General features: G+C 41.1%; 1 protein-coding gene across 2 annotated transcripts; it reads right to left on the reverse strand.

Moving 5' to 3' along the window:
- Positions 1 to 7,179: 7,179 nt before the first annotated feature.
- fam193a (family with sequence similarity 193 member A) lies at positions 7,180 to 24,434 on the reverse strand. 2 transcript variants are annotated; one of them, XM_026171501.1, is made up of 23 exons: positions 24,025 to 24,434; positions 21,770 to 21,844; positions 20,077 to 20,319; positions 18,067 to 18,242; positions 17,810 to 17,977; positions 17,154 to 17,400; positions 16,924 to 17,048; positions 16,574 to 16,721; positions 16,413 to 16,487; positions 16,230 to 16,304; positions 16,020 to 16,132; positions 14,691 to 14,933; positions 14,406 to 14,562; positions 14,091 to 14,237; positions 13,000 to 13,281; positions 12,432 to 12,654; positions 12,021 to 12,329; positions 10,501 to 10,783; positions 10,202 to 10,388; positions 9,776 to 10,015; positions 8,738 to 9,623; positions 8,336 to 8,417; positions 7,180 to 8,235 (listed from the first exon to the last, which is right to left on the reverse strand). In XM_026171501.1, exons 1-23 carry the CDS (start codon positions 24,244 to 24,246, stop codon positions 8,142 to 8,144), a joined length of 4,800 nt encoding a protein of 1,599 aa, XP_026027286.1. In that variant the 5' UTR covers positions 24,247 to 24,434; the 3' UTR covers positions 7,180 to 8,141. The 2 variants fall into 2 exon arrangements, with proteins under 2 accessions (XP_026027286.1, XP_026027285.1); XM_026171500.1 differs by having other exon boundaries at positions 11,973 to 12,329.
- Positions 24,435 to 24,596: the final 162 nt, after the last annotated feature.

Genomic DNA, 24,596 nt, shown 5'->3' on the forward strand with positions numbered 1-24,596 from the left:
TATATATATATATATATATATATAAAATATTCGTTTTTATCCGATGTCAGGTTCTAAGAGTACTCCTGTGGCATTGCGGGAGATTATTGTGGTGGGGAAGAGGATTACTGATGCAATATACATGGAATATAATATACCTCAGTGTCAAATTACAAACCTGTTGCACTTTTTTGACATTTAGTTTAAAACTTAATCGTGGAGTCGTACGATGAAAGAGAGTCACGATGCATAAGCTTCTTATTTTGCATCTAGATGAGAATGTGGTGCTATTGAACTTGACATGTTTCTATTTTGTAAAGTATATATTAATAACAGATTTACAACTATGTAACTATTCATATTTATTCTTATTGTTTAAATGGCAAATCATTTTATTGCAATATTTGGTTGCCTTCCCCCACCCCACCAAAGCCATTAAATATATATATTTTTGGTAAAAGTTTGGGATAAAAAAACAACAACAAAAAAACGTGGTTGAACCAGAAACAGATGTTGGAGATCAAATTTTGATCGACTTGTGTAAAGATTGCATCTCAACTGGCAGTATGCTTATTTGTGGAGATGTTGTTTCTGTGGCGGCAGTACCTTATTTTTGTAATAAAAGACAGTTTACCCACACACGTTATCTTATGGTGATTTATAGATGGGGTGGTATTTTTAATTCTCGAGATAGACAGCACCCAAGATCCTAGCCGCTTAACCACGAAAATTCTGGCACTTCTTAATCTGTGTGCATGTCATTTTAGCATGTCACGTGTGTTTTTTATGTGTGTGTGTGTGCGTGTGTGTGTGCCTGGTGGAAAACCCCTTCCCAGTGTTGCCTGAATGGGCACGCTGTACTGTGACAGCCAGATTCCCAGCTGTTATGTAGCTGAAGCAAACACTACAGGGGTACTGAGAGCAGCGAGCAGATACAAGGGCTCAAGTTACATCCAAACCAAATGCCTGCATATCAGTCAGTGTCTGAAAGATCGTGCATTCAGTCACGGTGAAGTATCAGTTTGACACACACGCACCAACTGTGCTGTTTGGTGAATCACTTGTCATGGGTTTGGTGAAGTAAGTGCAGGAAGCTGGACATCCCCTGTTTTTAAAAAGGAAGTGAACAGACGCAGTCAAACAGCTGCGGTACTTTTGTGTGAGCGAAAACGTACCTACCTTTGCTGCAGTGTGTTTTTTTTTTTTTGGTTTTTTTTTTCTTTGTTCAGGCCATGGGCACATTTTAGGACTGGATTAGAGCCTTTGAAAGAAAACATGTTTTTCTAAGGTCTTTTAACGTAAACCTTCAACAACGAAGCAACTTCTTTCTCAATTCGGTACTCTCAGGCGGGGTTTGCCCTTTTTTTTAGCTTCTTTAGCAAGCTAGTTTTGTGCAACTTTCAACTACTGTTTCTCACTCGCAATAACTAGACATTTTTAAGATAGTAAAAGTCCCATAGTCTTACCTCAGACATTTGTCAGTGATTTTTCTAACACCATAACTTATTTACTCATTTATGTTGTGCTTTTCATCCACTGTTAACTGGTTTTATCTTTATTGCTTTTAAGGCCATTCTCCCTTTAAGCTAATCTCCTTCTAATTGGCTGTCCCTGACAAACGAAAAGGTCAACTAAATCTGTGTCCACTTGGGATGATCATATTAAGACATTAGGATGTCATATTGCCAGCCAAGAGTAGAAGAAACTGTAGCGAATTGAGTATTTAGAGCAGTCTAAAGCCTGAGCTTTAGCTCATTGGAATTACTTTGAAACTCTGGCCACATTTAACCCATTGGGGTGTACATCATTATTGGTCATAACCTTAATTCTCCCCTAACCTTCGATTCTCGAGGAGGCAAAAAAATGTCTGTCAGTTAGGATGATTATTTTCTCTGCTACACGATGGCCAAGGGTCTGGGAAACAGGTTAATAAAAGCAAAAAGTTGATATTTTAATTTCCTAATGCTAGAGTTGCCTCATCCATCGAGTGTTCAGTTGACAGAAGAGGAGGGTAAGGGTTAGAATCGGGGTCAGGGTTGGAGTAGTCATTGATCACTTGGACTTAAGAGGGTTAGTATGACCACTTGACCTTTCCTTGTCCACCACTGTAACAAAGACAGAGGAAAAGCACAATATTTCCTGTATACCAATAAAATTACAATCAATTCAGTTGAACTTTTTTTTTATGTCAATACATTTTTGCTTCTGTTTTTTTTTTTTTTTTTTATTCTTGCATTTCAAGAGATATTGATATGGTCATATTCACTGTCAGTACAGTGAATATGACACAAACGTATGTATGACCTAATAATCCAAGACTTAATTTGTAGGGAGTTTATGGGTCATTTGTGATCATTAGACAGAACCAGGCTAGGCTTGGTTTCAGTCTTCGCATTGAAGTTTGTGGCAGACATTCTAGCAACAATAGAAATAAGGTTATTGTGGTTACGGAAAACGCTTTAAGTAAAAAGCAGTGAAACTGACTACTACTGTAAACAAATTAACGCTTCAAAGCGGGTACAGCACCCAAGTCCCCAAGGTTTTGAAAAGCTACCAGACAGCATCACATGTTTCCTTACTCATCAGCTAACTGGGGGAGATACTGGTGACTGTATCAGTTTCCAACACATTTACACACATTTTCATTTACATAACACACTATCTTGACTCCAGTTTAGAAGCCCACGGAATAACTGGTTCCAATTTTGGCTTTGAAGGGTAACTTTAGCATCTCGCCTATAAGGCAACCACAGGAAGACTGGTAGAAATACACACAGGACAAAAAAAGACCACGAGCTGCCATCTGGGGATTCTCCCCCGCCACCAAACACCTACACATTTTCAACAGGGTCTATAAGTGACTGAATTATCACACGCCGAGGCTCTACACACCAATCTGAGAGTGGAAAAAAATAAGTCACACGTCCCCACCTGAATGTCTGGGAACTTTTTCTAAGAAATAAAGAATAAAAAAGAAAGGTTACAGTGGTAGACCAGTTCCTGTTGGAAACAGGTTTCAAAGCATAAGGATGTAATGACTGACGTAGCTTTCACAGCTACTTGAACAGAGAGGGAGAACTTCACCCTGACTTCAGTCTGACACTTATCCAAGCAAATACAGAATAGATGTTTACAACCTTTAATCTTCTGTGTATCCTAAAAGAATGGGAATTTCCCGCCATCGCGAGGGAATTCCCGAAAAGCACATACGTTTAGTTGAAATGGAACACAGTAGACTTGGGAAAATCATTTTAATTTAACATTTATAGGCTTAGATCACTGGTATTAGCACCTACTTCTTCTTCTTTTTTAGGATCCCTGGTGAGGAAGTCCAAGGTTTCAGCCATCAAAAGCGACACTGTGGCAGACTGTGAAGGCAGTAAGGAAGAGGGGATTCCCTCCTTAGAAATGTATGTGATCCCAAAGTGCTCCAGGCACTTAACAATGAAAAGCCCAGCTTTCTGATTACAAGCTTTGAGGCGGATCTGATGCCTTTAATAAGCCACTGACGCTCACCCCTGTCATTGTCAGACTGATCTGCGTACACAGTTTTGTTTACCTTTATTCATCAAGTCAGCTTCAACAACAAAAGTCTATTTTTTTGTAAGAGACATCATAAAGCAAGTAAGTAATTTTTACCTGCATGTGGGATTTTTTTTAAATTTTTCTATTAATTGCATAAACATGTTGACGAAAGCGGCCTTTATCTCTGCATTTATCAAAACACACACTGCACCATTTTCTCATAATATTTAGATCACGGCCTACATTTGCACCTCGTATTTTTCTAGGTGTTTTTGCCCTCTGTACATTTGCGTACTTTTGCACAGCATTTACATAATGTGGTAGATCCGATCTTACATCACCGGTGACTGAGAGCAAGGCCACGCTATAAACAGCCAGACAGTCATTCATAACTGAAATATTTTTGAGTCATATCTGCTGGTGCTCACTAACCAGTCTTTTTTGCTTATGTATGAAGTGCATCTACCCCGCTGCTCTCATTCACAACGGCTCGTACTGAAATTCCTTTGTTTTAAGAAGCAGTCGCTCATGGGAAAGTTGAGAGGAAGAAGTCATGGTGATGACCACAAATGCACCTCACTTCCTCTTCCACATTATCCATTTGGTCCTAAATATAACCTCTGAATGTACTGTACGACCAGCGTTTACCATCACTGCTTGAAAATCCATCCCAGTTTACTTTATGGGAATAAACAAATGTTACTGAAACTCATGGTCAGTTCCTGAAATCCACTGAGGCCATTTGAAAGAAGTAAAGGCTTAGTTACGGTTAATGTCCAAGTTGGTTCTTTTACAAAAATTTGTCTTTTTCATAAAAAAAACAAACAACCCAAATACATGTGCTTGTCCTGTCAGTCGTGTTCACTGAAAACTATGTATTAACTCATCTATTTCTAGAGAAGCCACAGCATGACCTCATTTCATGCTCCCTTCACCCGGAGGGAATGCACTTGATTTCGTAATTGCCTCAAATCAGCTCTACAATGAGCACATACGAAATTAAGTTACATGTAAATGTCCAAAGTAGCCCGGTGGCAGCTGTCTTTTTGTTTAATGTACCTCATAACTGAAACTAAACCTTGGGATCAACTTGACTCAGTTACAAAGCCCTGCTAGACTGACTATGACTGCAAGTTTGTGGATTTCCCAAAAGGAACTCATTTATGAGGGTGTGACTCACCCTGCAACTTTGAACATAGCCACAGACGGGCAGAAGGGCAACAACGGGTAAAATTCCTGGATTAGCAGAAGTACAACTGATTCGCAAATTCCGGATTTGGAAATGATCATCTTGAGATTTCTAATTTACATTAGCTGTAAGAAATTTTCAGAAATGTCCCTAATTGTTGAGTGTGCTTATTAGAAAAAAAGGAGTATCTGTTTTCATTGCTGTCAAATATAAAGCTACAGTTAGTCTTTTTTAAAACAAATTTAAATAACAGTAATAAATAATGGATTAATTTGTGGACTTTTCTTTCTAATGTCTAGTAAATTAAAGCCCTTCTCATAGCTGAAGGATAATTATAATGATAACTCATGCAGTTAGTATGGTAGCTAAATTGCTAATGCAACTCCACCTACCTGGTGACAAAAGTCCTCTTGTTAGCAAGCTGGTTTTCAAAGTTTGTGTGGCATGCCCCAACTTCAGAAGCCAAAAAAGGTCTGTGCCCACAGTTTTTATCTTTAATGTTTATTGTTAAATAAAAGTATAAGGGCCATGTGGAATTTTAGCTACCTAATGGTGTAGCATAGCCAAAGTCCTATTTATTCTTTCTCTCTCTATATATATATATATGTATATATATATACATATATACACACACATACATACATATATATATATATATATATATATATATATACGTCACACAGATTTTGTGCTAGCACAAAATGAGCTTAGTAAAATAAATAAATAAAACCCGAGTTGAAAAATTAAGCTAATCCAAAAAGTGCTAAAACCTATAGTTTCTCGAATGGCCATTTGAGGTTTGCTCCAATAAAAGAGTCGTTATGTAAAATCAGAAGCACAGCCTGGTACAAAAACTGTTTGGGGCTATTTTTTGGTGCTTGAAAAGAGTTAGACTTGAGGAAAAGATGCTTAAGACTACCTTGACTGAGATGACCGAGAAGCTACAGAGATTGTTTTGTGCTTCCGGGCTGATGTTTAGGCTGCTTAAATCATATTAAACAGAACTTCAAAGTTATAAGTCACTTAAGGATACAGGTGCTTTTAAGTAAAAGGTGTATCTTCTTGGTTTGCTTATTTGTAACAGTAGACATTATAAGGGGGTGGTTTGTGTAATGTTTTTGCTATCTGAGTTTGATTTTATGTCTGTCAGCCAAAATTTGCAGCCACGGTCCATTGTGTTTTCACCTTAAGCAGGGAAGCCCAAAATAGTGTTAACTGATTACCCGTATAGACCAAATGTGATCACAGTTGTGTTAAAGTTATTCTACAGATGTGTTTGAATATTTGTGAGAATGGTTAGAGTTACAGTCATGGTAGAAGTAAACCACGCTCTCTTTAAATTCTAATGTTTTATGTGTCAGGAAATAATCTAGTTCATAGCAGATAAATACAGCCTGAGATGAACACATATTACACTGTGCAAGCCAAAATGCAGAAGTAGCATGTAAAAACTAAGTACTGCTAACATAAGAATTAAGAGAATAAGTAGCAGCCAGGCATTGTTCATTAAATGCAATGATTAACTGAGCAAATGTGAGCACCTGTAGAAGGACAAGTTTTGACATTTTTGCTGATTTAAGACATTCAGGTCTGCGTGAACACAAGCAAATATCTTAAAGAAGCAGCTGTTGCTGCTTATTGATCTGGTGAGTCCAAGTCCGTCATTCTAGAGTATAAGTATAAAATCATACAAGACAGTTTTGAGTATTCCCAGGAGTGGATAGTGAAACCAATTCACCCCAAGTTCAAAGAAACTGCAATAAATCCAGGAGCTACATCTCCTAACAGACCTCAGCTAACGTGCTAAGTGGTAATGTTCACGACAGCATAAAAATTAGAATAAAAAATGTGGCTTGGTCAAATGGAGGTGTTTGGCACGGTTGTAGAGGGATGGTGAGTCAGGCTCTAGGCATTGTAAGGATGAATGAACTGGAGTAACATTGTAAAGAAGAGAATGTCCAAAACTGTTCCACAATGAGTCTGTCGCGGTCCATACGACAAACTTGAACGAGAGACTGACAACATTCAGGCACCAGGATGGTTCCACATCTACTGAGTCATGAGGTGTACTTAGGTTTTTCCACACACTGCTTCTGCATTTTAGCTCAAATATAGTTAAAACAGTGACGCTGTGTAACATGTTCATCGAAGATTGTATTTATGTAATTTTAAGATCCACTATGAATCTGTTTTATTTATTATTATTTTTAAACATAAAAGCTTAGAAGCGACAGGGTGTGCGTTCTCATTATACTATGACTCTATGTCCCGACCAAATGTGTACTCACCAGGCAGGTGCATTTTTATAACCGCTGGACCCAGCGAGGCAAAGCTGCCCCATTTCCTTGTTTACACTAAGCTAACTGGCTGCTAACAGTAGCTTCACATATCTTGAACTGCATCTGTAAATGTATGTACGTCTTTTGACATTTTGGTTTGGCTTTTTTACCGTATGTAGGAAATAAGATGTGACACAAGACACATAATCCTGCCATACTACTGTATTCCATCTTTCAAAAAAGAAAGACAAGATTTAATATTACTTAACAATATGTTAAAAGTAGCCAGTTTGGCTTTAGTGTTAATACAATATACACTCTATAACAGACTGATAGTGTGAGTATTGTTCTTTTTCAATTTCATTCTGAAAGTATTCTGATACAAGCTGGCTACAGGTCAAAATAAAGAAAACATAAACTGTAACTGGTACACGTTTACTCAACAGTTTGTTAAACAGAACTTAAAAACCAAAAAAAAAAAAAAGAACAATGTCAAGTATTACGCCTTCCTCCTTTCTGTGAAATAAGGTGGAAGTAGTTGGTGGGGTGGGGGGAGGGTTTGGGAGAGTGGAAACCAGCTAACCAAGCTCCCTTGTCAATCGTGTGATGAGAGGCCGTGCTAGGAACAGGAAACGATGGGATAGTAAGCCACAATATGTCAAATACAGCTTTTAATTCATTACATTTCTCGCTTTTTTTAAGTTTCCATTGTCTCTCTTTTTTCTTTTTCTTTTTTAAGGAAACCTTCCAGACATAATAAGCATCTTTTGACTACAGTTAAGCCAATATAAGAAAATAATTTCAGACCATGGCTTTTTTTTTTTTTTTTTTTCTTTTTTTTCCTTTTCAGTCAAGAGAAATGCCCAACTCAGACTAGAAGCACACAAGCAGGCAGGAAAAATTAATCAGATGTAGAGTAGCATTTTGTGATTCTGTGTCATTTCATTTCTTTTTATTTCTGCAGGTGGATCAGTCCAGATGGGTCTGTGTTGGAACCACACAGTGACAAGAACAAAGCAAGGCAGCGTGGGTGTGATTTGGGCACAGCGGGAGAAGTTCCAGGAGGATAACAGTTGGGTGGAAGTAAAGGGATAAGTGGAGGGTCGGGGTTGGGTTTGTATAGCTGTTAAGGTACTGATTCTGTCCTGACAGTCACTCACTAAACACCCTCAATGTGCAGCAAACGTAGCTTTCTTCAAGCTAAAGTTTGACCAGTTGATGGATAGCCGTTGACGGGTCTGCCGGGCAGAGTCTAAGCAAAATCTGGAAAAGAGAGAAAAGAAGGAAGAAAGCTGACATTAGGCCTTTGAGGTAGGGAAGAACACATTTTAGTAGTGTTCCTCCAGAATTTGGTCAAACGCACCTTTTGAAGTACTCCACCTCCCTCTCCGTTTCATCCATTTCAGTGCTATCCAGGTCGATGTCTTTGGGCAGGAATACATCATCTAAAATAAAAATAAAACATTTTCATATATACATACACAGAAAAATTCATCTCTCATTGGTCTCATACACATTTTCCTGGTTCTAATCTGTCAGGATTACGTTTCCAAGGTGCTTTAACATTTCACAGCACGTCCGAGTTTGGGATCACAGCAAAGCTGGATTAAGAAATACTCCCTAGCACTTGCTCATGGTGATCAAACCTTGCTTATTACAGAACATCCAGGAGACAAAGGAAAACAATGCAGAACACTTTGTTGTTCCGACTTTAGCAGCAGGACAGGGTAGTCCGGACTTGTACACACAGAAGATTAAAACCAACCTATCGAGCTGTTCATCTTGTCCACCTTCTTCTTCTTGCTCTTCTTGGTCTTGCCTTTGGGCTGTGGGGACTCTGCGGTCGGAGGTTTGCCGTTCTGCTGGGTCTGTTCGGACTGGGAGGTTGGAGGGGGAGACGGAGAGGGGTTTGACACAGGGGGGCTTATCCTGTCTTCCTTTGTTTGGGCTAGAGGTTGGTGTTGCTGCCTTTTACCGCTGGCACTTCTGTTATTGCTCCTTTCCTCCCTCTGGGGTTCACTGGTTGGGAGAGGAGCGAGGGCTTCAACGGGCCTAGTTCGCATTGCTTTGGTGTCTGTTGTAGTGGTAGCGCCATTAGCGAGCTTTACAGGCGCATCGGAGCTCTTGGGTAACTCTGGGGCTTTCTTTACAGCAGCCTCAGAGGTGGGCACTTTAGCGGACTGCTTACCCTTAGATTTACTGCTGACCTCGAGTAGAGAGGAGGTGCCGTTGAGGAGGTCAGGTGGAGAATTGGGGATGTTGGTCTCAGCGGTAAACCCCTTTTCAGCAGCGCAGTTTGGGCTGTGCTGTAAATGGGGCCGGGGTAGTGAGTCAAATCTGGGTTCCTTCTGGTCAGGGAGGTGGATGAGAGTTTGAAGCAGCTGTGACTTTCCATTCTGAAGATTATCTAAGACGTTCTGAGCTGTCTGTTTAAGGGGCTGTGGATTGTTGTGAGGGGGAGCGGTATTTTCCTTTGCTTTCTCTTTCTTTTTCTTTTTGGCAGCGCGATGTTGCTGCAGCTCCTGCAGTCGGAGCAGTTCTTTTTGAAGCGCTTCTTCCTCTTCCTGCCTCTGTCGCCGTTGCTGTTCCTCCAACAACTGCTGCTCCTCCCTTTCGCGGGCCTCCGCCTCCAGACGGGCCTTCTCTTCCATCTGAAGCACACAGACATTTACTATTAGTGTACTGACAACTCTGACTCATAAAAAAATAATAATAATAAAGACCACTGAGTGCTATATTTCCAAGTATTCTAGGAAAGTGGTTCATTTCAAAAAGGCCTCTGGCCTGATCAGCAGGTAGTTACCTTCTTTTGTTTGTGCCTTGCTCGTTTTGCTGCCTTAGAACTGGAAGCGGGTTTACTATCAGCACTGTTGATAAACTGCAACAGGTCCTCCACCCGCCTGTGGTCCTCCACCCCTCCATCTCTTTCTATCACCGGCTGCTGTTCCTCGCGTTTCGGCTGTTCCTCTTTGCGTTTTGTCAGACGTAAGCGAAGCTTCTCCCTCATTTCTGCATAGTTTCGACTGGTAGGAGCAGCTGGGGGCTGTGAATAAAACAAAGGGTGTCGCAATCAATGAGGGTACGGAGGAGGAAAATAAAAATAAATGAATCATTTGGAAAAAACAACAACAACAACAAAAGCAAAAAAAAACAAAAAAAAAAAAAAAAAAAAACACCAACAAGATGTTAATCTGAGGTCAATGTGTTTGCATAAACATGCATGTCTTACCCCGCCATGTCCGAAGAATTCGCAGTAGCAGCAGTCACAGTACTTTCCTTCTTTCTGGTTGGTGGATGTGGAGGTGGAAGAGCTGTGCTCCGAGCAGCTGTCCTCGTCCTGACTCTCCTCTCCATCATATGGCGGATGCTCGTACCCCCCATTCCCTTCACAGCGATGGCCTTCACAGTCAGGATCACTGAAATAAATAATGTTTTCATGTTTCAGTACTTTAAATTCAGTTTGGATTGCTGCGACAAAAAAGAAATAAGATAAATAATCTTTCCTGTGAAATCAGACAGCAAACTTGCCTGCAGACGCTGGGTGGGGCACTGATGGGCCCATCCATTGAGGTGGCCAGAGGTTCTGTGGGTGGGAGGCAATGACCCTGGTGGGAGTCTGCAAAGTCTGGAGCTGGAGTGGCCATTTTTGGGAAGGGTTGTGATCCTATTATCGGAAGGTGCGCAGTGGGTGCTGGAGGGAGCGGGGGCCCCGAGAGAGGAGGGAGGGAGGTAAGTCCTGTGGAGCCATTTCTAGGGGTGGTTGGAGTGGGTTGCCTGTGGTCCTCTTTACCTAGATTGTGAAATACGTCATCTAGAAGGGAGGGAAAATGGCCAGAATTACAATATTTACATTAACAAAATACACAAAAGAAAAAATCCCCACATCATCAAAAACAACATGATCGTGTTCAGAGCTTCCAGACAGGAAAACAAACAAGCCAAGTGTTGCTGACGCATGCTTCGCACGTCAATACCACTTCTTCTAAACCAGCGCAACGCAGTTTCAGCTTGATGACCTTTTGAATATGAATTATAACGCTGATATTTATATTTGCTCATCTAAACTTAGATCGATCTCATATATATATATATATATATCTCTATCTCAAGCCACATCATTCATTTCACCACAATACAACGACCAGACATTTCAGAATAAAACACAATTTACACTTTACTCCAGGTTATCTGAGTAATTGATGAATGTGTGGACATAAGATTTGAATTCACCATTCTGTCAATTCTTAACTGTGCATTCAAGCATAGACACAGTAGCAAACCTTGCATAGTAAAACATGCTTGCTACAGTTAACACTGAGAAAAATATAAAAGAATAGGCATCCTTCCCATGTGCTTTAATATTTGGAAAGGTCAAAGAGGTAATAAATACCATAAAAAAAACCCCACTATAATAGAGAAAATGAATAATTATCCTGCTGAATAAAAGCTATCAGTGACAGCAAAATTTGTATGTGATCAAAACTGATGACACACCCAAATTTTCAAGGGGACTTATCAATTAGTTAAATATGTACTCTTACAATGAAGGATGCACAATACACACTGACAAGTTTCCCTGTGAGTCAAAAACTCCGGTTTCAGACCCCTAAACGCTCAGTTTCTTCCATTTCTGCCTCTGCATAATACCAAAGACATCCGACATGATACCTGTGAGCACAGCATCCACAGCCGTCAGATGGTTGTTTTGTTTGAGTAGGTCTAACCACCTTTTTTCAGCCAATTAAAAGAAAGGCAGTTTAAATAGAGGAAGCTAAAATGGTTTGTTTCAAACAATTGATGGACCGAGGGGCTGCACCCAAAAATATTTTGATGTATGAATAACACAGAGCTGGGGTACGAGAATAAAATACGGCGGTGGAGACGACCACAACGAGTCCCTTTTAACTGTAGGTGTTAAATTGTTTGAGTGTCCCATCATTTTAATAACAAAAAAGCCCCATCAGTACAAACCTAACCACTACTCCTACTTCCTATATTACCTAAAGAGTTGGGTCTTTTAGATGCTAGGTGGATGGGTGGGTTATTACTTGACTGGACAGTGGTAGCAGTGCAGGACACTGAGGACGTGGAGGCGGAGGTAGCCATCACCACTCGATTCGTCTCCATGAAGGCATCCTGGAAATTGTAGAGACACTTCTTCTTGCCGCCGGTCTTCTTCTGCTCTTTGGCTTCTGAAGAGGAGCATGAGGACGAGGAGGATGACGACAAAGATGATGACAAGGAAGAAGACGAGGAAGGGGGCAGAGGCGTGGGCAGTGAGGCATGTTCCCCTTGGGGGCAAATAGATGATGTTGGAGGGAGGGGGACATCAGCAAGTGGTGGTCCAAGCATATCACCTGTTGGGTTAGGACAAAACATAAGGGAAGACATTGTCTTAACGATTCTTTTTAAATGATTTCAATATGATTGGTGATTTGTGCCGTGCCAGGGCGGCTCACCTGGAAGCGATTCGGGCAACAGCACAGACGGATTCCAGCTCTTCATCACAGCAGCGTCCCATAAATTCTCAAACTTGAGCGAGAGGCACTGCAGAGAGCTGTTCCAGTCACCTGCACTGCCCGCACCGCCGAAGCAGTTCTGGTATACATGCTCTGGTAAAGACGCACTGAAGGCTGGCTGCTTGGCCGCCGAGTGGTTTGATATAGGGTTGGGGGGCAGAGGCTTAAGGTGGGAAAAAAATGTGATTAGTAAGGGAATAATGAGATGAACAGGTTTGAGTTTGGCACAAAGTTCAGGACTGCTCTGTTCTTTTTGCTTTTTCCCCCCTTCCCCTAGTTTAGGTTCAGTCTGTCCCCTTGTGGCAGAAAAAAGGAACTGCAGTGACACTAAATGAAACTAGCGTACAACTAATCTTAGGATTGTTCTTGGAACCTTAAAAAAAGAAAAATCCCCAGTGATAAGGAAATGAATCAATTTTCCCCTTAAAGACACTTTCAATGCTAGAATTCTACATACTGATCGGAAGAATACAACTTACGTCTACCTCTAAAAACTTGTTATCCTCACCTTGTTGTGTGTGAGAGGTGGGCTTGGTGGGTAGAGTGTGGGGTGCAGGAGGGGCCGGGAGAAGTTGTGTAGGGGCAAGTGGCCGTGGATGTGTGGGTACAAGTGGAGGGCGGGGTGTGCAGGGGGGGTCTTGCTGTCTGTGAAGAATTGGTGTCCAACAGCGGGGGGAGGAGGCGCAGCGTGGAGCCGACTAGGGGGCAAACACGTGGCGGGGCCCAGGGTGGAAGAGCTGGGGTCCTGGTTGCACACGTGGCACTCGCAGGCATGCTGGACCTGCTCTGCCTGAGGGTGGGGGTAATATAGGTTTGAAACACGTTGATTTAAAAGAGTAATAACAGCTAAATCATGTATCAGAATGTAGTAGTGGAGTTCATTTTTCCAATTCAGCTCCATCGAGGATTTCATTATTATTATTATTTTAAATTAGTGTGACTACACTACCAAGTTTTTATCTCCGCTCTTACATCAGAATTAAACTGATGTGCTTTTTGTGTCACATGAACATTAGTAAAGTGGTTCAGGTCTCATCAGTGCCACTGCACGGATACACGGATACACGGATACCCTGCCCTGCAAATAAAGCACCTCGTTTCGTCAGTAACAGCTGTACCTGGAGGTGGCAAGGATCGTGGCCAGATAAGTGTGGCATTAGCTTTAGTTATAGACTTTAAAAGACAAACGAACAAATAAAATAAATAGCAAATGTCTTCTAGTCTTTAATCCACACAAAGAGTATAAGGGGACTTTCACTGATGCACAGATGACCACGTCTAGTGTTTGTATAGTAATACCACTCATATTATAATGGACTAGCAACTCAAATTAATACTGAAACTACTGGAACCACATTGAAACTGAAATGAGCAAACCCAGTCTAAGCTATAACAAAAAAAAGAAAAATTAAAACAAAATTTAAATTCATGTAAAAAAAAAAAAAACACGCTCCTGCGATAACCCCGGGACCCACAGCAACAAAGAACATTCTTGTTCTGTGATCAGTATTTTTAGATCTCTCGTCACACAATGAGTGCGTCTGAGCATATGGCCCTTAAAGGAAGACGAATGAAGGCTCATTGTATTTGTATAAATACCTGCTGGTGGTTGTAGGAGGGTGGAGGACTATTGGTCTTTCCTGAGGAAAGCTGTTCCTGCTGCCCTGGGGGCTCCCCACCACCCTCGCTATTAGCTTCCTCCTCGTCACCCTCCGATGAGCTGCTGCTGCTGGTAATGCGAGGAGACTGACACAGAGAGGTGCAGAACAAAGACTGAATTAGTATGTGAGGACAAAACATTTCCCAAATTACCCGTAACCCACTCATAATGAACTGCAGCTTCATCATCCAGAAACCCGGCAGGGAAATTCACAGCTAATCTTGGGCATTTTTTGGGGGCTGTAGAGGACTCACCCCTGTCTTTAGCGCCACGTTTTCACCTTCCCCGTTGATGTCGTTATGAAGACCGTTCACAGCAGCAGTCACCATACTGTTGTCCTCATAACCACTCATAGGGTACATGTCCCCAAACTTACTGGACAATGGAGGCACTTCGTCATCATCGCTAATGCTACAACAAGAGAGAAATGAGAAGTCAGGAAGAAGAAGAGACTATTTATCGAAATATCAGTTCCACTTTAATAGCACTTATTTTTATGTTAACGCTAAGATTGGGGAAAATACTAATAGATGACTTACAAAGTGTTGGTGTCTCCTTCAGGCAGAATGAGTCTCGGATGCTGCTGGATGGTGATGGGAGAACTGGAGTTGGAGCCGGATGCTGAACTGCCGGAAGAGAGGCTAGGAGGGTGCACCCCTGCCAAGAAGTCCCGGGGAGGATCCCCTTGCATGGGTAGTTTGATGTGGAGGTCTTCAGCGATAGGAGAGTCCATTATGCCACACGTTAGGATGTGAGAGAGGCTACAGTCGTCACATGTGCACCTGTTGAAAAAAGTTGAGACAAAATTTATATTGTGATACTGATTACAGGACTCTCTCAGTAAAGTTCTTACATGAAGTATTTTAAAAAGACAATTCCCATACAGTCAAATGAGTTAAGTGGCTTTTTTAATGGCGGAAAATGGTCTTCAATACATCACATGTTGACATCTCGCTCTCCCATCTTTAAATAGGTTCTATAGCAAAGTGACAAAAGTCTTGAGCCACACCAGTGACATGACCCTCACCTCATGTCACTGCTGATTTTCAGACCACCTCTTGTGTAATTTGGCATACCTCAGCCTTGGCTCCCCATTTCTCCCTTCCTTAAGAATGGCTTCTTGATAGCCACCCTTCCACCAACATCATTTCTAACCAGGCTACAGTAAACAATAAATGGTTACAGTGTCAGATCTTTGCTGGATTGGTTTCTACTCCGTAAGGACATGACTTTCAGACGCTTTTCATCTGCGTTTTTTTCCCTCTCAAAATTTCTCAGGACACCCTACACAGCATGTAGAGATGTGCCATGTTTTCAGCTAATAGCGCTTTGTTTTTGCAAAGACACCAGTTTAGACCTTCAAACTGTTATCTTATCATTTTTAAAAGAAATCGCATTATGTGTAGACAACACTGTTTCATCCTTTGAGTTCTTATGCTGGAATGATTCATAGGTCAGTGTTAGGTGGCTAACAGAAAGAAAAGAAACCTCTGAAAATGGTCAGGTACAAGGACTGCACTGAAAAAGCCTGAAAAAGACTTAAACTATTACACGAGCCCACAAAAAAAAAAAGAAAATAAATTCTGGCTCCTTGGAAGCAAAATATAAAGAAATTGCTCAAGACTTTTGCACATAATAATAATAATAATAATAATAATAATAATAATGATAATACCAGCAAGTAGAGGGGGGTTCATTTAATTTCTTCACAACTAAACATAACCAGTCTGTTCACTTATTTTATACATGTTATCCTTTTTTTTTTTCCCCCTGTGAAGATAATTTGAATTATTTCTGAAATTCACTGGACTAAGAGTAACGTAATCCCAGGCCAGACAGGGACAAGCCACTGAATCCTGACAGCTCACCTTCTTCTGTAATTGCAGTTTGGACAGTCTGGAATACTCAGACGAGATGACAGCATTCTCATTGTGTCTGTGAAGTTGTTATCTCCGGTGGGGGATTTCTTACTGTTGGGTAACTACAAAAAAACAAAAACAGAAACCATTACAGCGCTTTGAAGGACACAACTGTAAAACTCCATTGTAAAATGACAGCGTCATAATCATGTGCCGTACCTGTTCTTCTATAAACCTTCTTTGCTTAAAGAATTCCCAGTCCTCTTTCAGCATTCCCTGCTTTGTCTTTAAAGTCTGGAAACAGGCAGATAGTAAGAATCAACAAAGACTTTAGAAGCTTCACAAATCAAAGACTGAAAAAAAAATATCTAAACAGTCACACAGAGTTTTCATTTCACTTACATTTTTGCTAATTAAAGACTTGTGTGGCTCTGTTCTTTGGTTGGTAATATTCTGACCCTCCACCTTAAAAAGCATCTACAAAAGAAACATGTTACACAATTTATTATTCTCTGTACTGAACATGAGCGTTACACAAGACATTCTTTTACTGCCCTGCGTACCTGTTCATCCACATAGTCATCAATCCTCTTCTCACAATCCTGCCACTGAGCGGCCACTGAAGCCATCTCCTGCTGCAGTTGCTGGTAGCTCTCTAATAACGTCCTGTACGTATCTTCACTGTATGAATCATGGGAAGCTGTGCCATGCCTGTGGAAAGAAAACAAAAGCAAAAAAAAAAACAAATAGGGATTAGGGATAAGCCTGCTGGCTTATGGCTCAGTACTGTGGAAGCTTGTTCAAAGGCAGCATCTGAGAAGGTAATGTGCAATTTGGGTCTTTATTAGCAATCAAATCATCACGATGAGCGTCTAGTCATAGAGTCTTCCTTTAAATAGAAGTGACGTCTTACCTAAGCTGTGCAATGAGTGCCGGTAAACTGCTGTGTAAGATCGGTTCGGAGAAAACCAGATTCTCGAAAAGGTGTTTGTTGTGCAGCTCCCAGGTCACCTGAAATTTCTGGAGGTGCTCATTTTCCTGGGGAAGAGCAAAAAAAAAAAAAAGGAAATAAAATAAAAGTTAAGAATGCGATGAATATGTCAAACGTGTTATTGTATGTGGGGGAACAACACTCGGACGAACCAGGGTGAGCAGGAAGCTGCTGATGGTTCGTGCAGCTTGACAGAGGGCGTTGTATTCCTCCAGCAAAAGTGAGATGAACTGGTGGGCTTGAGGAGGACCTTGGGCTGCAGCTATGGTCCCAGGTGGTCCCGTGTTCTTGGAACCTGCAGAAAGGTGCTTCAATAGACGCACTTTCATTTCCAAGACGTATTCCCGAGCCTGCTGCTCCAACCGCTGGTAGAGCTGATAGGGATCCTTTTCACAGAGTCTGCGGGAGAAAAACAATGAACATAATGTGGGAAAAGAAAAAAAAATTCCCCATCTATTGATGCTACCAGCACGTAAAGCTCTTCTTTCTCTTGTAACACTGTCTGTACAGTTTAAAATCTCCCCATGTGAGTCACAGTTTCCTCAATTACATCATATTAAGTAATCCAATAGGCTTTTTACGGGCCTGTGGACTTGTTCAAATACACTGGAAAAACAAACAAAAAAACCCAAAACAAAACAAGGCAGCAGTTTCAGTTTGTTGACATCAGCGCAAAGGCTCCCACGCCTCTGGTTGTTTTCAGAGAAGCTCCCTGTTAACAGGGACCTCTAGTGGCCAAACACACCCCTGAAAGCCCCTGAAAGAAAGACCTGAGAAAGAGAGGCAGGATTTCTGGTCGTGGTCATACCTGTCCACCAGCTCCTTCATGCCCTCCTTGTCTCTCTCTAGAGGCTGGTCGTGGTCATCTGCAAGTGGCGTTCCCGTCTGTCTGTAGATGTAGCGCACCAGGTAGCGAAGCTCCGACCAGTGGTTCTGCAGCTGCTGCGACTCCCTCTCCGACTCGGCAGAGATCTCCCTGTAATTCCCACAAATTCATTAAGAATCAGTGAAAAAAACAAAACAAAAACAAAAACGCAAGGAATCAAAGAGTCAACCTGAACTGACCGCCTCTCGTTGCAAGCTTCGCAGCTGCACACTGTATCAGCAGGCATCGGCGTGGTGAGGTCCGGGGCAGGAAGCATGGGTAGAGTAGGCGCAGCAGTGGTCAGTCTGTCCCCTGTGGCTGCCTCCTGGCCCAAGTTTCCATTACCCACAGGCATGTGCAAAAGAAAGTCCTGACTCTGTAGGCATTATGAAGGAAAACAAAGACATCACAATAAGGCATTGAACAAATCCAGAAACATTTTTATTAGTTTACTGTGATGCTGATCATTTTTCAGGAGCCGATGGTGACACTGGGCATGTCGCACGGCTGTCCAGAAAGCTGAAAATAATGTGCTAACATATAATATGAATGTCAATCACTTCTCTGTATTTAAGAGCATTTTTAATCATTTCAGTTGATTCCTCTTCAGTCTCTTCAGCTGTGGCTTGTCATAAAATAATCTCTGATCATCTCATGGATCTGGCTCTGGACACTGTGACAGCTACAAGGCCCTGAAAATGACTGCTCTGATATGTCCAGCACCACATGACGCTCAGCCTATTTACGTTTATAACGTGTTGGACAGTAACTACAACTGGGATGAGCACACAGTGCAGTCTTTTTTTGTTTAGAGAAAAGTTACAGTTACAATTGACAAGCATCAGGGCCGAGATCAGCAAACCACTGTGAGAACTGACTTATAATGTCACACCATCATTCACTCATCACCAGAAAAAGCACAGCATGTGGCAGACTAGATAGAGAATATATGTGCAAATTTTCTTTTCTGCAGCTATTTCAAAATAAAAGCTCTCCAGTTGCTTGGGCCCCTTGACTACAGGACCATAATGCTGTGAGTCAGCAGAGCACGCCCCTGCAGTTAGGATGCATTTAACAATACATTTAAGAGGAAGCCAAACCCAAGACCACCATCCAAGGCTAACGCACCAACAACTAAGAAAACATAGGACTGAGCTCCAAAAAACAAACGTTTGGGAGTTTTCAAAAGCAACTCAGACTGAGACTTTGGATGAAGAACAAAAATGTAGGCGCAATCTTACCACCTGCCTACAAATAAAAAGCAAAATTTCTTTTAGAATTTGCAAGAACGGAAACAAAGTCGAGTCGCTGCCTTTGTAAATTTGTCTGTACAAAAGTGCTTTTATTAATTACAACTAATAATCACTCCTACACACATTCAACCAGGAAAATAAAAAGTCACTTTGTATTATAGGGGGAGAAAAAAAAAAAAACCCACTGATTTCAAATCACAAGATTTTTCCACAGGCAGTCGGTCATAAAGAAGCTCTTTATATACAGAGTAACTGGAGCGCACACTCAAACACACGTCATCTTACAACACAGGCCTGAGAGGATATTTTCAGTCACACTTGGGTGTGCAGAGGAGAAAGAGAGAAAACTAATTAAGACGACAACAGCAACACTGCCACTTATTTTCTTAATTAATCATTAGGAGTATTAAATGTGACTACGTGTTAAAATAAAGACTTAAATCATTATGATTTTTATAATTAGTTCCTTCATTTTTAGATACAGATGCAGCTAATGCCATAATCACAACTACATTTTTATGTACCATTTATTATATATCAAAAGCATTTCATCCACTGAGATACTTTTTGTTTAATTAATGTACCTGAAAAATTGAAAAAGTGCACATTTCAAGCTGAAGCTTCTAGAAGTCGCTACCTCGTTGAATCAATTCAAGCTTGTGCAATCGTATTATTCTGCTTCCATCATTACGTTCTTACAGCAGCAGCTGCTGCTCACGCTGGCTGCATCTGTTTCAGCCGTTCTGGCACAGAACCAGCAGTGCCAGGTGAACGCAGGAGCTGCATCATCCACTGAAAGACCGCAGCTGTGCACGTTAAACTGCAGATATGTGGCATCCGTGTTGAGCCAGAAAACCGACTGAACGGCGGAATCGAGCAAAGGCTTGACACGCAGCACTCTCTCGCCATGCACAAACTCTTTATAACTTTAATTCTCTTCACACTCATGTGACTTACCCCTAAAGACTGCTCTAGAGTAGTATGTCGGTCCTCCTTCTCCACTGTGCGCCTGCAGTCAGAGCACACCCACAGAGGCAGCTGTAGAGCACTGGGAGTCTTGGCAGGCTGTGCCGTACCGTTCTGGCCTGAGATGCTTGCCTCTGAAGGCACGACAGTGTCTTTACGCTCACATCGACACAAGAGGCAGCGATCACCAGCAGTGTAGGGCGCTCGCTGGTTCAGGCCAAATGTGAATGGGGTCTGTGGTGGGAAAGAAAAATATATTAGTTTACATGAAGTCACTGTGTTTGATTAAAATCCCCTAGATAGAAATGCAGTGGCTGTTGTCATTTATTACTTAAGGGAATAAATAAAAGCAGGTTATTTTTTCTTCTAATAATAATAATAATACAGATGTTATTTTAGAGGAAAACTCAAGTTTGTGATCACTTGAACTGCTAACCAATCTAACATTCACAACCCAATGTACTCCAGGTACAACAGCTGTTTGAACAGGCCCGCTGTACTTCATTAAATCACAGGAACTTTAACACAGAGTCCTTTCAGTGCGTGAACCACAGAGGGGCACAAACACGTAATTAGAAGCTAGAGGCTTCAATTAATGATATACACACTGACTGCTTGTGACGGTGGGTGGGATGGCTATGGGATTTTAAGAAGAAGGTTGACTTCCATCTATTTCAGCTACATTTTAAACGTGTACTCCTGGAGACTGTGACTCAGTGAGTACTCTGGGTTAGAGCGGGGCAGCTTTACACTTAACGGAATATCAGCATCTATCCAAACATGATATGGCCTCCTAGTACAGCTATGGTATGAATTTCAGAATCCTATGTTTCCTCCTTCTTAAATTATCACATTCTCAAACTCAGGTGTCGATATTGTAAATTCTTTTTTTTCTTTTTTTTAAATTAGTGTCAGAAAGTAGCTGAACATTGTGTGACACATGTTAGTTAATCATTTACTCATTTGCGTTGTATCCAACTGCTCCTAATCAGTGTGTAGTGTTTCACACAACAAACAGGAGAGTTGTAAAGTGCCCTCTGTTGGACAAACTATGCAACGCCAACTCTCATAACATAGTTGAAAGGCATTTCTCACCCTTCTTCCTTACCTTTTTAATTTCCATTTATATATTATTTATCCATGTATTATTATTATTATTATTATTATTATTATTATTATTATTATTATTATTATAAAAGATCAGCGAAAAAAGCAAATATTTGCAGACAATATCTGCTCACTGATCAATCAGTTGGGTTCTCTATGATAAACAGTACATTTCATACATATATTTCCTCGTTCCTTGTTCAAGTTCATGTTCGTGATGTGTGTTGTATGGATTTGAATTCTGAGGAATAACGTCATTAGTAATCAGGAAAAAAAAAAAAAGGCAGTTATCAACACTTAAACCCTACTGTTAAAAAAATAAAAAATACAAATGCTGGAGCATCTGAATGTATGAATAACTGAGGCAAGTCCTACCGAATATGAATAAGTTCCATACTTAAAAATGACTGAATTAACAGAAACACTGAATGTTTAAATCTTGAGTGGGTTTCCACCATTTAGCATACACACAGTTCTATTGTCAAGGTGTGTATTATTCTGGTAAACTGGACATGTCTTTGAGCGACAAAGGTTCTGTATCATTGAGTGGATTCAGAAACCCTTGACTGTACTTTACCTGAAGGACTCCAGAGAAGTCAGCATTCACCGGTCCTTCTGTAAACTGTGGTGTAACGCCGCTGTTCACTTTGACCTGATGGACACAAAACAGCTCATAGTTTACAATGAACTCATCCCTTTCTATTTATGCAAGTGATCAATTACACTAAGTGATGACACAGTTTCTATATTACACCTCAAAGCTTCTAATGTTTTCTGTATTATTTTCTGGGTTTTATATTCGACTGCATATATATTTATACTGATAAACCTCTCATAGGTTCACACCAGTACACACTGCATACACAGAAAACCTATAAACAAAAGTGCCCAAAAATGATGTACGCACATTTAAGGAGTCAACTCAGAAAAATTATAGCAAAACATAATCTCTATCTAGCCATGCACAGACTGGCAGAAAAGGAGTCGTAACTGATCATTTAGACTAAAGGATTAAATTCAAGCAGTTTCATGTTATGTAAACTTAAACGACAAATTACTGTTGCTGCTGCAGGCTGACACAAACCACCATGGTAGTAATCGGTGCTATGAGAAAAACAAGCTGGCTATCTGTGCATGTACTGTTAAGCATTAGTAATAACTGACATTTAAAAATAAAAATGAATGCTGCAGTAAAACATGCACATAAACATATTGTAAATGACCTGAACAACTAGGAATCCAGTTTATATCAAGGCTCTCTTCTTTTTAGTAACTGCTATACTGTCACCTTGCACTATATAGTATATAAACACGTACTAGACAGTGTATGCTTACTTTATGGATGACTAAAGTAAGGTGTTTAGTGCTAACAGCATTGGTTTTTCTTTCTCTGTGTTTCTCTCACACACTGAGATAGAGCGAGGCTGAGTCACTGAGATAGGTGCAGATAGACTGGTATTACTTTGAGGAATAAATTTTTAATTTAATTACCGTTGTCTTGACAGTTTTTCAAGCTAACACTAGCTCCTGCACTATGACTCACAGGTGTTTCTCCTGTTTAGCATAGGCCTGACTGAATGACCGGTCTTTGTTTAAGCTTCATGATATTTTGTGTACAAAAAGAGTACACAAAACAGCAGTGGCTCCAAGTAGTCACATTTGGTTTTCCATAATGGTTTAGCCAAGAAATTTCTTATATCATTTACCTTATTAGCGCAGCAGTGAATTAACAAAGTTAAAATGAATAAAGTTACGATGAAATAAATGAAGCTTGGTATGACTAGGGGTATTTTTCTTTATTTTCAGCGATATTGTTGTTACCATGAATTCTTCTGCCCACTTGTAGCGGAAAATCTGATACTGAAACATCACTAATCCCAAACAAACAACAAACACACACACACACACACACACACACACACACACACACACACTTTCTACGTGAGAGACCAGAATAACTACAAAAGCACAATAAACGTACACAGAAGCACAGACAGGACATAGTTCCCTTCGATGCAGAATACAAAACACTCAAGTGTTATTTACGCGACCCATTAAGCTAACCAACATCTCCGATCTTGTAAATAAGCTTGCTAACCATCTTAAGATTTCACTGTTAAGTTTCACTATCGTGGTATTGAAGTATACGGGCTCATTAGGCTAACGTGGAGGAGGTAGTCGAGTACTTTAGCTGGTCCTCTGGAAAATATGACCAAGTTAAACTCAAACCTTTACAGACTAGAGAAATAGAGAGAGAGAGAGAAAAAACGACGGAAACTCGGAATTTAAAAACGCAAAAACAGTGATGAGATTGTTAGTGCTCTTGACTGTTAGCATAAGCTAGCATCAGTGTTTACCTAGGTGATAGCAGCTTTTGAGCCACCTACGTTAATCTTAATGTTATTCCCGATTAACTTTGATTCGAGCAGCCCAATCTATACCTGTGCTAGCCATACACAGAGAAGAATATTAGATCAACCAACTGCTTGATTGTGTCTAAATCGTTGTCGATACACCTACGACCTCTTAACTTAAGCTAACGATGGTAGTGTTAGGATTTCGCCAAGACTTTAGTAAGTTAGCCTGACGTTTAAGACAGTGTGTTATATTACACTGGGGACTGTTTAACTGCTGGCGATTATTTCACAAAGAATAAACAACTATTATTAGCTGTGATTAAGCCGGTTAACTACCAGCTACGTTGCACTTGTTAGTTAGCTAGCTAGCTAGCTGCCTTCCTCGCATCAGTCTCGGGCCCAAATCAGATGTGTCGTTGATAACGCTCCAAGCTGCTCGCCCCTGTTTTGACATCCAGTAGTGTGACACTCTTACCTCGTCGTTTATGCCCGTGATGGATCCTATATTCCCGCTGCCTGCACTGCCAGGTGTCAAAAAGCCGACGACAGAGGCAGGTGCTGCTGTTCCCTCACAGCCCAGGGCCGAAGCAACCCCGGCCTTGCCACCGCTGGTATTGCAGACAGCACTGCAGCTACTGCCACCGCCCCGCTTGTTCTTCCTGCGTTTAGCCCCCCGTTTAGCATCGGTTGGACTCATTTTTCCCAATAAAAGAAGCGAGACAACTTGCCGTCCAGACTTAGCAGAGTCTCAAGTAGAATGCCTGTTGCAATCACTCGCGTATAAATCCTGGATAGCAGTATAGAGACTCTCAAAACGGCAGACACTCAGTTCCATCAAAGTGCAAGCCGACTTCATATATTCCAATATGGCCTCTGACTGGACTGCCTCAACCAGGGCTCAGATCGCGTCGAAACGTAAATGTGCGTCCCCACCCAGGCGCTCATGGGAAATTGAGTTTGCCATTGGAAATCACTTTCTAAGCAGATAACAGGGAGAAAGTTGTAGTTAGCGGAGATAAACACTGACGTTGAATGCTTTACAAACAT

Source organism: Astatotilapia calliptera, chromosome 6, assembly GCF_900246225.1.
Source record: "Astatotilapia calliptera chromosome 6, fAstCal1.2, whole genome shotgun sequence".
NCBI classification, from domain to species: domain Eukaryota; kingdom Metazoa; phylum Chordata; class Actinopteri; order Cichliformes; family Cichlidae; genus Astatotilapia; species Astatotilapia calliptera.

Bases quoted from the DNA above. Each gene is read 5' to 3' on its own strand.
- fam193a (XM_026171500.1), bottom strand. From the start codon at position 24,246: ATGAGTCCAACCGATGCTAAACGGGGGGCTAAACGCAGGAAGAACAAG. The intron at 17,401-17,809 runs GTATGACCACGA...TTTCTCCCGCAG, and splicing joins ATGAAGGAGCTGGTGGACAG to ACTCTGTGAAAAGGATCCCT. The intron at 16,722-16,923 runs GTAAGACGTCAC...TTCTTTCCACAG, and splicing joins GCACTCATTGCACAGCTTAG to GCATGGCACAGCTTCCCATG.